This window comes from Trichosurus vulpecula, chromosome 8, assembly GCF_011100635.1.
Source record: "Trichosurus vulpecula isolate mTriVul1 chromosome 8, mTriVul1.pri, whole genome shotgun sequence".
Lineage (NCBI taxonomy): Eukaryota > Metazoa > Chordata > Mammalia > Diprotodontia > Phalangeridae > Trichosurus > Trichosurus vulpecula.
The window spans coordinates 44,625,274-44,637,436 of NC_050580.1; the positions used below are offsets into that span (position 1 = coordinate 44,625,274).

At 44.5% G+C, this 12,163-nt stretch overlaps 1 protein-coding gene across 1 annotated transcript; it reads left to right on the top strand.

Annotated features, from left to right (window-relative positions):
- Positions 1–262: 262 nt before the first annotated feature.
- On the top strand, positions 263–12,010 carry PAOX (polyamine oxidase). Its single transcript, XM_036769512.1, has 7 exons — positions 263–888; positions 1,222–1,708; positions 2,752–2,951; positions 5,079–5,331; positions 7,348–7,460; positions 8,031–8,188; positions 11,553–12,010. The coding sequence occupies exons 1-7, from the start codon at positions 705–707 to the stop codon at positions 11,694–11,696; spliced, it is 1,539 nt and encodes a 512-aa protein (XP_036625407.1). The 5' UTR covers positions 263–704; the 3' UTR covers positions 11,697–12,010.
- Positions 12,011–12,163: the final 153 nt, after the last annotated feature.

The following is a 12,163-nucleotide window of genomic DNA, read 5'->3' on the forward strand; positions in this document are numbered from 1 at the left end:
AGGAGAAGCAGGAAGGGAGTTGGGTATTGGGGGCGTTTAGGACCCGGGCCGGGATCGGATATAGGGACGGAATGGTCGGAGCGGGGAACTCGATGGGAGACGGGAGGGGTCAGACCTGGACCCTGGAAAGGGTAAACTGGGGACACGATGGAGAAGGAAATGGCAAACCACCCCAGTGTCTGCCGAGAAAACCCCATGGACACGTAGCGCCGAACTGAACAACTACCGGAGTTGGAGAAGGGGCGCGAGAGGAGGAGGAGCTAGAACGCGGGGGCAGGGAAAGGAGGAGTTACACCGGGCTCTGGTCGGGAGAAGGATTTATGGAGGGGTCGGAGGTGGGGCCACGATTGGAGAAGCGAAGTGATTAGAGCGGAGGCCGGAGGACGGGCCCTGATTGGAGGAGGAGCGGAGTTAGAGCTGAGCTCTGACCGGCCGAGCCAAAGCGGAAGGGGGCGGGGTCGGGGTCGGAACGGAGGCGGAGCCTGAGTCGAGCAGGGGCGGGATCAGAAGGGCGTAGGCGGGAAGGGGCGGGGTCATAGCGTCTGGGCGGAGGCGGAGGCGGAGGCGGAGGCGGAGGCGGAGGCGGAGGCTCAGGTTTCAGCAGGGTGTCCAGGGCCAGAGACAAGCTGCGGTCCAGCAGATCCCCGGAGCTTCGCTCCCCAGCCGGAGCGGAGCGCAGCCCGGTAGGCGGGCGAGCGAGGCGCATGGAGAAAGGCAGCGGTAAAGGCCGGCCCTCCTCATCGAGCCCCGTCGTGGTGGTGGTCGGCGGCGGTATAGCGGGGCTCGGGGCGGTGCAGCGGCTCTGCCGGCACTCTGGCTTCCGGAACTTGCGGCTCCTGGAGGCCACTGACCGCTGTGGGGGCCGCATCTGCTCGCAGTCCGCCTTCGGTAACATACGCCCCCGCCCCAGAGACCCTCTCCTCAGGCCAGGGAGACCCCCGACCGCCGCTTCTGGTAGAAACCAGGACGCTCAGCTAGGGGTCCACAGGTTAGGGTTGGAGGCGCCCGATGCCCCTTGACCCCGGTCATCCGCAAAGGTCACGGGAGGGAGGATCCTTAGAGGCCATCTAGTGCAGCTCCCTGACCGTAGGGTGACAGTGGGGCCCGTGGCCCTGAATTTAGAGCTGGAAAGGACCTTGGCAGTCAAGTTCAGCAGGGAGGGAAAGTCAGGAAAGCCTCAAGATGATGAACTTTGTTTCCTCTTTCCTTCCACTCCCTCAGGTGGTGTGATTGAGATTGGGGCGCACTGGATCCATGGGCCCTCCAAGAACAACCCTGTCTTCCAGCTGGCTTTAGAGTATGGCCTGTTGGGTGAGAAAGAGATGTCCGAGGAAAACCAGCTTATTGAAGTTGGTGGCCACCCTGGTCTGCCCTCTCTGTCCCTCTCCAGCTCTGGCAAAAATGTGAACCTCAAATTGGTAGAAGATGCATCTAATCTGTTTTATACTCTGTTAGACCAAACCCGTGAGTTTCTTCATATGACAGAAACCCCTGTCCCCAGTGTGGGGGAATACCTGAAGAAGGAGCTTGCTCGGCACATGGTTGATTGGACAGAAGATGAAGAGACAAAGAACCTTAAACTGTCCATCATGAATGTCTTTTTCAACCTAGAGTGCTGTGTGAGTGGGAGCCACAGTATGGATTTGGTTGCCCTTGGATCCTTTGGGGAATACGCCACGTTGCCAGGGCTAGATTGTACCTTTTCTGAGTAAGTAGATTCCATATCATAGTGTGTACCCAAAGGTAGTTGTAACTTTGGCCCAAAGAAGTCATTTATAGTGGTTTAATCCAGTTGCAGATACCCTGTGACTCATAGCATTAGGATGAACACCAGCTTTTGATAATGGTTTTCCAGAGAAAATGCTCAAAATCAGGGGTTCAGAGAATAAGAGGATTTTAGGACCTTTCCATTTTTCTGTTCTAGAGCATTGTTCTCCCCACCCCTACCCACATTCCTCCGAAGAAGCTCTTTTTTTCCCCCTTGGTCATTGAGTCCCTGAGGTCTCTCTCACTTAGGTAAAAGGGAAAGGGCACATAGATTTGCTTAATCTTAAGAGAAGATAATCAAAGGAAGGAGAAGCATATTTTGACCTAATATCTTGTGATTCCTCCCCAGGTTGAGCCACTTTGGGGAGCCAATATTTTGTCTTTCACCTGGATTTGTGTGTGGGAGACTCTTGTTAAGCACAGTAACCTGACTTCTTGTGGCTATATGATGGATTCTATTGCCCAGGAATAAGGATGATAGATCTAGTGTGAGCAGACCCTGAAGTTAGATTGTATAGAAAACTTCATGACTTAGTGTTGCTTTTCTCTGTGTTAGAGCTTGCTGAAACAGCTCCTACCTGAGGTTTTTTTGTGAGTGGGGAACAATTTCTTGATGACATTTTTTCTCTTCACTGATGCTTCTTGTTATATTACATTCATTTTTAAACCAGTCCTTCACCTTCCCTTACCTGGCAAACCTTTTCTTGTAACATATATTTAAAGATAAAAGAAAGAAACAATTTGGTACAACCAGTCAACCAACCAACCAGTGACTCATCCTTGTCTGACAGTGTATACAGTATCCCCACCCAGAGTTCCCTACCTCTGCAATGAAGGGAGGGAGCTGCATTTGCTCAGCTCTTCCAGATTCAAGCTTGGTCATTACAATTACATGGTTTTGTTTTATTGGAACAATTTTTAAAATGAGTTTCAGACATCTGACTCTTCTGACAAAAATTCTGACTTGTGTCATAACTCTCCTAGGGGGTATGAAGGCCTCACAAACTGCATAATGACTTCTTTGCCGAAAGATGTTGTACTGTTTAACAAACCAGTGAAAACCATTCACTGGAATGGCAGCTACAGACAAGAAAACTTTCCAGGAGAGAAATTTCCAGTGCTATTGGAATGTGAAGGAGGAGAGAAGTTCCCAGCACATCATGTTATAGTTACCATACCCTTAGGTAAACTTTTTTTCCTCTTTTTTCTTGCTACATTTTTAATAAACTCATATAATAGCTGTAGCCTCTTGCATCTCAGTAGCCCTATCTTAAAGATGTAGCTATGTGTCTTATTTCGTTTTTGCTATGTTAGTGAACAGGCTAATTTTAATTTCAACAGTGTCATCATTCGTATTTGTATAACCTGTTACAGTTTGCAAAGTGTTTTTCTTCTAACAGCCCTGTGAACTAGGTATTATCATGCCCATATTATAAAGGAGGAAACTGTAGCATAGTTAAATTAAGCATCTTGCTCAGGGACATACGACTAATAAGTGGCAGAACTGAGTTTGTAACCATGGTCTTCTGACTTAAAGTTCAGTGCCTTTTTAAAAATCTCTATTACTCTTCCTTCTCATTTCAGTCATATTCAATTCTTCTTGACCCCATTTGGGGTTTTCTCGGTATAGATACTGGCGTGGTTTGCCATTTCCTTTTCTAGCTCACTTTACAGATGAGGAAACTGAGGCTGAGTGAAGCAGTTTGCTCAAGGTCACACAGTTAGAAAGTGTCTGAAGTCAGATTTGAACTAGGGAAGATGAGTCTTTCTGACTCCAGGCCTGGCACTCTATCCACTTCACCCCCAGCTGCTCTTCTCCTTACTACAGAGAAAGAAAGACAATAAGGCTTAGTGGAGAGTGCCGGATGTGGAGTCAAGAAGAACAGGATTCAAATCTTGCCTCTGATAATTGACGACTACTAGTTATATGACCCTGATCAAGTCCTTAACCCTTTGCACCTCCCCAGGATGTAGCTGGCAGTTTTGAACCACTGATGGATTTGAGCCGGAGAATAATGTGATACAGTGGGGAAAGGGCTAGGTTGGGAGGGAGGGGAACATTTTCCACAGGTGGTGCATGTGACCTTGGACAAGTCGCCTCATCTCTGTGGGCCTCAGTTTCTTTGACTGTAAATCAAGGGATTTGACGAGGTGACCTATAACATTGCTTTTGACTCTAATCGGATGATCTGCTACACTATTGATAAATTATGGTCTACTTCAATGGAGGCAGCTCCCTTAGCTGAGGAAATCATAGCCTTCATGTAGTAGACAAGAGTTAATTATTGAGAAAAATGAGGTATTAAGTAATTATTTCCCTTGTTTGAAATAAGGGTGAGACAGATCCTTTTATTAGGGGGTTTTGTTCCGTGAAGTTTGGATTCAGTCAAGGTTTGCACTTGAGGACGTAGAAGGCCGCATGTGGCCTCAAGGCCACAGGTTCGCCACCCCTGGATTTGTTGTTTATATTCGAAAGATCACTTTTCTTCCCCTTTGTGGCTTGAATATAGAAAATATTTTGGCCTAGTTGTACATGAGTTTTAAGAGGATGCTTTCCTTCATAGAGTTAGTCATATCATCACAGGGCTTAGAGTTGGAATGGCCCTTTATGAGCATCTGGGATAACTTCTCCATTTTACAGATGAGCAAATAGACCCAGGCAGGTTCAGTAACTTAACCAAAGTCACAGAGTGAGTAAGTAAGAGAGTGGAAGTTATCAGAAGTCACTCTTTTCATTAGGTTAAATACTTGGACTCAGCACTCTTACTCGACTGGCATCCTCAGACTTTCCCATTGTGGAAGGCCCTGGATTTCTGTGCGATTGAGGTGATCTTAAAGCTCTGTGTATGTTCTCAGTGAGCTTCATTATACCCCAGTTATTAACAAAACAAAGTCTGTACTTGTCACTGTTGACATTATGCATTAAACAGTGGCATTAAAAAGTGAAGGAGCTTTATTCTAGAAGGCTGCATTATGGGGGGGTGTTGAGGGGGAGAGGTATTTCTTGCTTTTGGAAATATGATCTCCTGAGAAGATTTCTGTAGTCATTTCAGGCTCCTTAGTAGTAACTACTTCCACAGAACCTAGTTCTCCAGGTCAGCATCCTACCTGCTCCTTGTCTTTCCTGCTAAGCTACCCTCAAAACATCAGCTTGGTGAGAACTAGCCTAACCATTGGGATTCAAAGCTGTGACATTTTTGTGCTTCTCCCTAATTACTAATTCACTTTTTTCAATGTCCACTTTCATCTTGACTTCAGACTCAGGTTTTGATCAGTGATTGCCTACACTGCTCTGATTTGATTTGTTTTAGGTGTTCTCAAAGAGCAAATCAATACTTTATTCAGCCCACCACTACCCCGTAGGAAAGCAGAAGTGATTAGGAGAATGGGCTTCGGAACCAACAATAAAATATTCCTGGAGTTTGAAGAACCTTTCTGGGAACCAGACTGCCAACAAATCCAGGTCGTGTGGGAGGACGCATCACCATTTCTGGATGCGAAGGCTGAGCTACACGACATATGGTTCAAAAAGCTCATTGGCTTTTTAGTCCTGCCTCCCCTGGAGTATGTATTGGTTTTTGTTTGTTTCTTTGTTTTGTTTTGTTTTATTTTTGTTTCGAAACATTCCTCAGGACTGAATCATGAGTGGATCATGATGTAGAGAATGGCAACCATGTTCCTGGCAATTTGAGGAATTAGCATTGAAGGGAAGTGACATAAGGAATTTAATCCTCATGCGCAACCTCTTGACTGCTTCAGAGCCCACCAAGAAGGGAAATGAGTCTATGTGGTTCTGATAAGATCCATTGTGGATTGTTACATTCAAGATGTGGTCGGTTTGAGTATTTGGGAGGGTAGGTAATATGTGAAGTCCTGGGGCTCCTGTAATCTGCTAGGTGCTGAGTGTTACAGAGAAAATCAAACACACAGATGTTACCCACAAGGCATTTGTAGTCTTGTTCTGAGGCAAGATTGGAGCATAGCGTAGTGAAAAGAGTTAGAGATTTGGAGTCATGGGTTATTGTTTTTGTTGTTCAGTCTGATCTGACTCTCCATGACACCGTTTGGTGTTTTCTTGTCAAAGACCCTGGAGTGGTTTGCCATTTCCTTCTCCAGCTCATTTTCCAGATGAGGAAACTGAGGCAAACAGGGTGAAGTGACTCGCCCAGGGTCACACAGGTAGTGAGTCTCTGAGGCCAGATTTGAACTCATGAAGATGAGCCTTCTTGACTCCACATCTAGCATCACCGTATCACCTATCTGCCCTTGTCCTTGGTTTTCTAAACACTGTGGCGCCACTTAGCTGACCCTGGAGTCATGGGGCTTGGGTTCAAATCTAGCCTCTACTGCTTACTACTTCGGCAAACCATTTACTCTTTGGGCCTCGACTTCTTTATATGTGAAATGAGGGTATTGCATTAGATGACCTGGGATGTCTCGTCTAAATGTGCTGGAGATGAAGATAATAGACAAGATGGCATTCATCAGGATCACATCAGAGAGTAGCAATGCCCAGTCACGTGATATAGTTTGACATAGGCAGCATTATATGAGGAAGCTTAAGGGGATAGAGTATTGGGTTTGGAGTCTGGAAGACATGGATTTGAGTCCCACATCTTCACACTTATTTAGCACTGCTCTGTGCCTTATGCAGCTCCTGAGGACTGATCTACTAAGTCACAGATAGATTGTGCTGACCTGCTTTTGGGAGCCAAGGGGTGTGTGTGTGTGTGTGTGTGTGTGTGTGTGTGTGTATGTATGTATATGTGTAGAAGTCTATGTATATATGTGTATGTAGACATGGGGCTTGCTGTGTGTGTGTGTGTGTGTGTGTGTATAAAAGGATCTTTGATTTTGTGATCTGAGACTATTTCCACCAACTGTCGAGAGTAGATCAAAATCCACCCAGGACTTCATAGATTAGTCCTTGAGAGCTGCCCAAGGCACAGGAGATGTTAAGGGACTTCCTGGGGTTCACGTAGCTAGTAAGTGTCAAGAAGCAGAATTCAAACCTGTGTCTTCCAGACTCCATACCCAGCAGCTTTATCGCGCTGCCTTTATACCATGTAAAATTATCTGTATATATGTGTATGTATGTATATATATATTTACATATATGTATGTGTGTAATTTTATACACAAAAATGTGGTGATGATAATTCAGAGATTATTATGAATAATTTAGAGGTTAGAAGAACTGTTTTGTGGGGAAGAGTAAAGGATCTAAATGGTATAGTGTGGTGAAGAAAGAAAAATGCTGTCCTATTAAAGCAAAAGAGACAAACAGCAAAGGAGACTTCAGCACAGCGGAACAGAAGTAGGGGATGGAGGATGAACACGGTCCTTTGGTTGTCAAACGACTGAGTCAGTAGGGGAGGAGTTAGCAGCTTCCTTCTTTCGACCCTGGTAGAGGAGCTTGCCTGCCCATCATGCAGCATTCTTGTCTCCAGTTCTGCCCAGAGTGGTTCCCAGTATCCTTGGTGGCAGGAGACCAGGAGGCCAGGAAGGACTGTGGTTTGTCCGTCTCTTACTTACCCAAACTACTTCCCATCCAGTGAAAGCCCCTTTCTTTCTGTGCAGGTCCACATATGTTCTCTGTGGGTTCATTGCTGGACTGGAATCAGAATTTATGGAAACTCTTTCTGATGAGGAAGTAATTTCATCTCTAACTGAAGTTTTAAGAAGAATAACAGGTACTGTTCTCATATGTGGAAATAAGGGATCTGGATTGCATTTGCTTTGAATCGACCACTGAATCCTAGGCCCATTGTTTCAGGATATCCCAATGATAGATTTGGTCTGTGCATTCCTAAGGGAAGTTCTTCGTTGTATAAACCCAAACTGATTAAAAGCACTTGTCTATGAGGTTTGTAGGTTCAGTCTTACTTAGTCTTTCCAATGAACCTAAATTAAAACAGAGCCAGATTTTACAGATGAACTGAGACCCCAAAAGGAAAAGTGATATTGTCAGGGTCGCATGTAGTTGATGGGTCAGAATCCACTTCCTCCCCTCTTAACCTCTTACTGACTGGTAAGCATCCACTTTATCCACTAGATTGCATTGCTTTCCTGTTTTTTTTTTTTTCAGAATTTAGCAAAACTAACATGGCAGAAGGAGCCTTTTGCTAATACACTGTATGACGTGGTTTTCTTCCCTGGTAGTGTCTTTCATTTTGGAAAATGCCCAGTCTTTAAAATGAAAAACAAATTGCAAACATACGGGAGGGAGTGCTGTGTTAACCTGCTGCATCTCTGGGGTTCAGGAAATCCACAGCTCTCCAGGCCTAGGAGTATGCTCAGGTCCAGGTGGCACAGTGCCCCCTACACCAGAGGCTCTTACAGCTACGTTGCAGTTGGCAGCTCTGGAGATGACATTGATACTCTTGCCCAGCCCCTTCCTGCAGACTCCTCAGGCCCCCAGGTAAATATTTTTCTTTCTTGGACAATGAACTCTAATACCTTTTTTGATGTGCAGTCAGTGTCTTTTAAAAATGTTTTATTTATGCTTTAAAAAGAGCATTGCTGTCACTTTCCCATGATATCCTCGCCACTTCCCTGCCATGCCCTTATACCAAACAGCTACAGCTAAGCAAAGCAAAGCAACACATTGGCCACATTGGCCACAGTACATGTTGGCAATTTCTAATTGCTCAACTTGGGAACTCTTTTATATTAAAAAACAAATAATCTTGCACCTAAAAACAAGCAGTATAAGAAGATGAGGCTAGTACTCTGGCTCTGGGCCTCTTTTGGAGGAGGCAGCTGGATTTTATTTTTCAATTTAGAATTCATTTTAATTTAGAATTCTTACACAAGCATTACCCCTTGTGTAGATATGGAGATGGCAGGTGGCCTTTCTCATGCAGATGAATGAAGCTGGACAGTTCTGGTGCCAAGAAGCACCTGACCATATGCCTTTGGCTTGTTGGGAGAGGGACAGATGGGAATGTGTTCTTGTTGGTACAAACTAGAATTCAGAATGTGTTTTTCAATAGGAACAATCTTATAATAAAAGGATCAAAGATTTAGAGCAGGAAAGGACCTTGCAGTTGATCTTATTTTGTATTTGAAGAAACTGAACCAAAAAGCTTAAGGAACCTGATGTAGGTTACATAGCTCAAAAGTTGCTAAGCAGGATTCAGATTCAGAGCCTTTGACTCCAAATCCATTTCTTTACCCTGGACTAGTCCCACAGACTGGTGGGTGGGAAAGCATGGCAGGAATGAAAATCGTATTCTTCTTAGATACAGTATAGCTTAAATTGTTTTTGAACCCTCACCTGAGAACCTGGCCATAATTTATAACATTTAAAAAATTCATTCAACAAATATAAAATTATCATCATGTGGAAAAAGCACCATGCTAGGCACTGGAGTTGCAAAGTTTTTTTTGTTTTAGATGACATAGCCTGTACCTCTAGGAGCTTTCTCCTTGGAGTGAGGGTATAGGGGTGTGGCAGAAGGTGAAGTACGGCATCTAAGTACAATACAAGGAGGACCTGTTGGGGTAAAAGACAAAGGATTCTAGGAAAATTTGAGGGGAGAGAGAAAACTTTGATAGGAGGGCAGTGTGAGGGCTTCATAGAGCAGGTCGCACCTGCACTGGTCCTGGAAAGGAAAAGAGCAGGATCCTGAAAGGCAGAGGTGAGGGGGGAGCGCGTTCTAGGCATGGGGGATAGCCAAGGCAAAGACATGAAGGCAGGAGGTGTCATGTCCCTCGGAGGGAATGGCTACTGGCATTGTCAGGTAGGAATATACATGTCATGAAACAGAAACAATTAAGTCTGCAAACACTGACTTACGAAGGAACTTTGAAAACACCACTTCTGTTTGGAGTGCCTCCAGTACAAATGCATTTACCCAGGTAACATTGATGTGGGTTAGGAAACATCCTATGTGCATGAGTACATATTTTTAAGATTTATTAGTATGAGATCATTGAGGCAAAGAACCAATGCATCCTGTACTTCCAGTGGTACTGACCATCAGTTTTGTGAGCATTTAGAAGGATTATCGAATTTGGATTTCCAGACCCTTTCAATCATCAGAAGACAGACAGAGGAAATAAGAGGGATAAGTTCAACCTAATTAACATTTTCATAGTAATGGTGAGGGGTTTGGCAGAGGAGAGACATAGCTATTAATGAATCAGGAAGCATTTATGAAGTACTTGCTGGACTGGGCCTTGTGCGGAGCTCCAGAGATACAAAGACATAAATAAAACAGTCCCTGTTCTGGAGGAGGGGTAATATTCTCTAGGGAAGGGCAGAAGATTTTAATGCAGAGAGGAAATGCTGATAATGTCATGCATTTACTTTATCCTTCAGTTGCAGCATAGGTCCTCCTTTGGGCTCCTCCCAATCCTCAGTCACGCCAGCAGGTTGGGTCCCCAGAAATGTGTCGGAGTGCCTCTAGCCTCGGGCTTCTAGGGGCAGTTTTCTAGTACTGTCCTCATGAGCCCCTACTGGTTTGCTCCTCATTGATTATCTAGTTAATATCAATTAGCCAGCCAGGGTTAATTAACTTTCAGGGCTATCTGCTAAGGCAGTATGATAAGAACAGTGGGTATAAAACATCTCCTCCAAAAGTCTTGGTCCCAGTCTCTTACAGTTGCATACAGAGGCCAGGGGAAGGTGGTTTGGCAAAAAAAGAGAGAAAATGAAGCAAGCTTGGAGAGTGTGTGTGGCAAGATGGGTACCTCCCAGCCCCTAGAATACTCCTGCAGTTCCCATGGCATCTGTGTGTCTCTCTGCTGGGCCCTGAGGATTCAGGACCCTCTACCAAAAGAACTCACACCTTTCCTCAACTTGGCCAGTTTGTCTTCCCTCAACTCCTAGCTGGTCTTGACTCTCTAGTGACCTTGTGGGGCCATGCTCACGCTCCTAAGGTCTCTGCCCTCTAGTTCCAGGCACAAGGGGCTAGTTCCTCAACTCAAGTTGTTGTTCATACCTGGTTTCTACATTCAATTCTGTAAATCAAAAAGAGGTTCTCCCCTGATTAGGATATTGGGGTATAGAACATCTTGTTAGTTATATTAATTGGGAGGGGAGTATGGATATGAAACCTCCTTTATACAAACATTTTTTCTTTTTTCTTCGAATTTATCCAGGTTTAGTTCAGTTCAACAAAAATTAAGTGCCAGCCACTATACTTGGCCCAGAGGACACAGTGCAAAACCAGAGACAGTCTCTGGCTTTAAAGAATTTACATCCTATCCAGGGAGAAGGGCTATAACATAAAGAGGAGATACTTGTGAAACAAACTGAGCCTTTGGTTTAGGGCCTTTTAATTGATCTGTGCCAGGGCTGTCCAAAATGCGGCCCAAGTACAATTTATGTGGCCTGCCTACAAGTACAGAAATTTAGTAAAAGAAGCTGAGGTACTGCAGAGCTCTCACTAAAATGGCAAATCAAAATATATCGTCTGTCATTTCAATAAAAACCTAGGGTTGGACAGTTCTGATCTATGCCATGCCCATTACGGAGGATCCTAATATCTTCATGCTGTCTTAAGAATGCATGGAAAACACATAGGACCTAATGGAGAGAACAAAAATATTATTTGAAAATATTTCTCTTTTTCTTCTAGGCATTATTCTCTTTATCAAAGAGGTCCCATGCCAGTATTTAAATGAAAAGCAAAACAAAACAAAAAACCCTTTCTCTTCAGAGCTGTGATCTCCATGGCAACACTGTTAGAAAAAATATTCCTTAAGGGGGACAAACACATTTTTTATGTGCTTCCAGCCCTTTCTCTTCTTCTCTAAGCATTCCATTTGACTTGAAGTTTCAGATCCTTTTTGCCGGGGAAGCCACCCATCGGACGTATTACTCTACCACCCATGGTGCTCTGCTGTCTGGGTGGAGGGAAGCGGATCGCCTCATCAGCTGCTGTGACTCCCAGACCCAGCATCTGAAACCCAGGCCCTGAGACTTTCCTTCTTGCTGCACCTTTGCTCTAAATGCCGTTCCTCTCCGATGGCTTTATGATTGTTTAGTTATTAGACACAACAAATAATTTTCAGTCCAGCTCAGGCTTTCTTTGGAAATGTTGAGAGTCATTCTCTTAATTTTTAAAAAATTGTTAGTTGGTAACTCTTATTTCTTGAAACTATTGCTATGCTCAGACTCCCTGAAAAATTGCCATCAGTGCCATGACTGAGCAGCAAGAGCTAAGTGTTCTGGTGATTCTGAATACAGTATGTGATGAACAGTATTGCACTAAAATAAAGTCTTTTAAAAACACTTTTCTGTTGATAGTTTTTATTATTAATACCTTAGAGGTGACCCTGGGTTTACAAGCTCTGCCATACTTTCAAGTATGTTTCAAGGACGGACAGGTTATCTCTGCTTGTCAGAGGACTAGCCCACCAGGTGTCACACACATGTACAGATGCA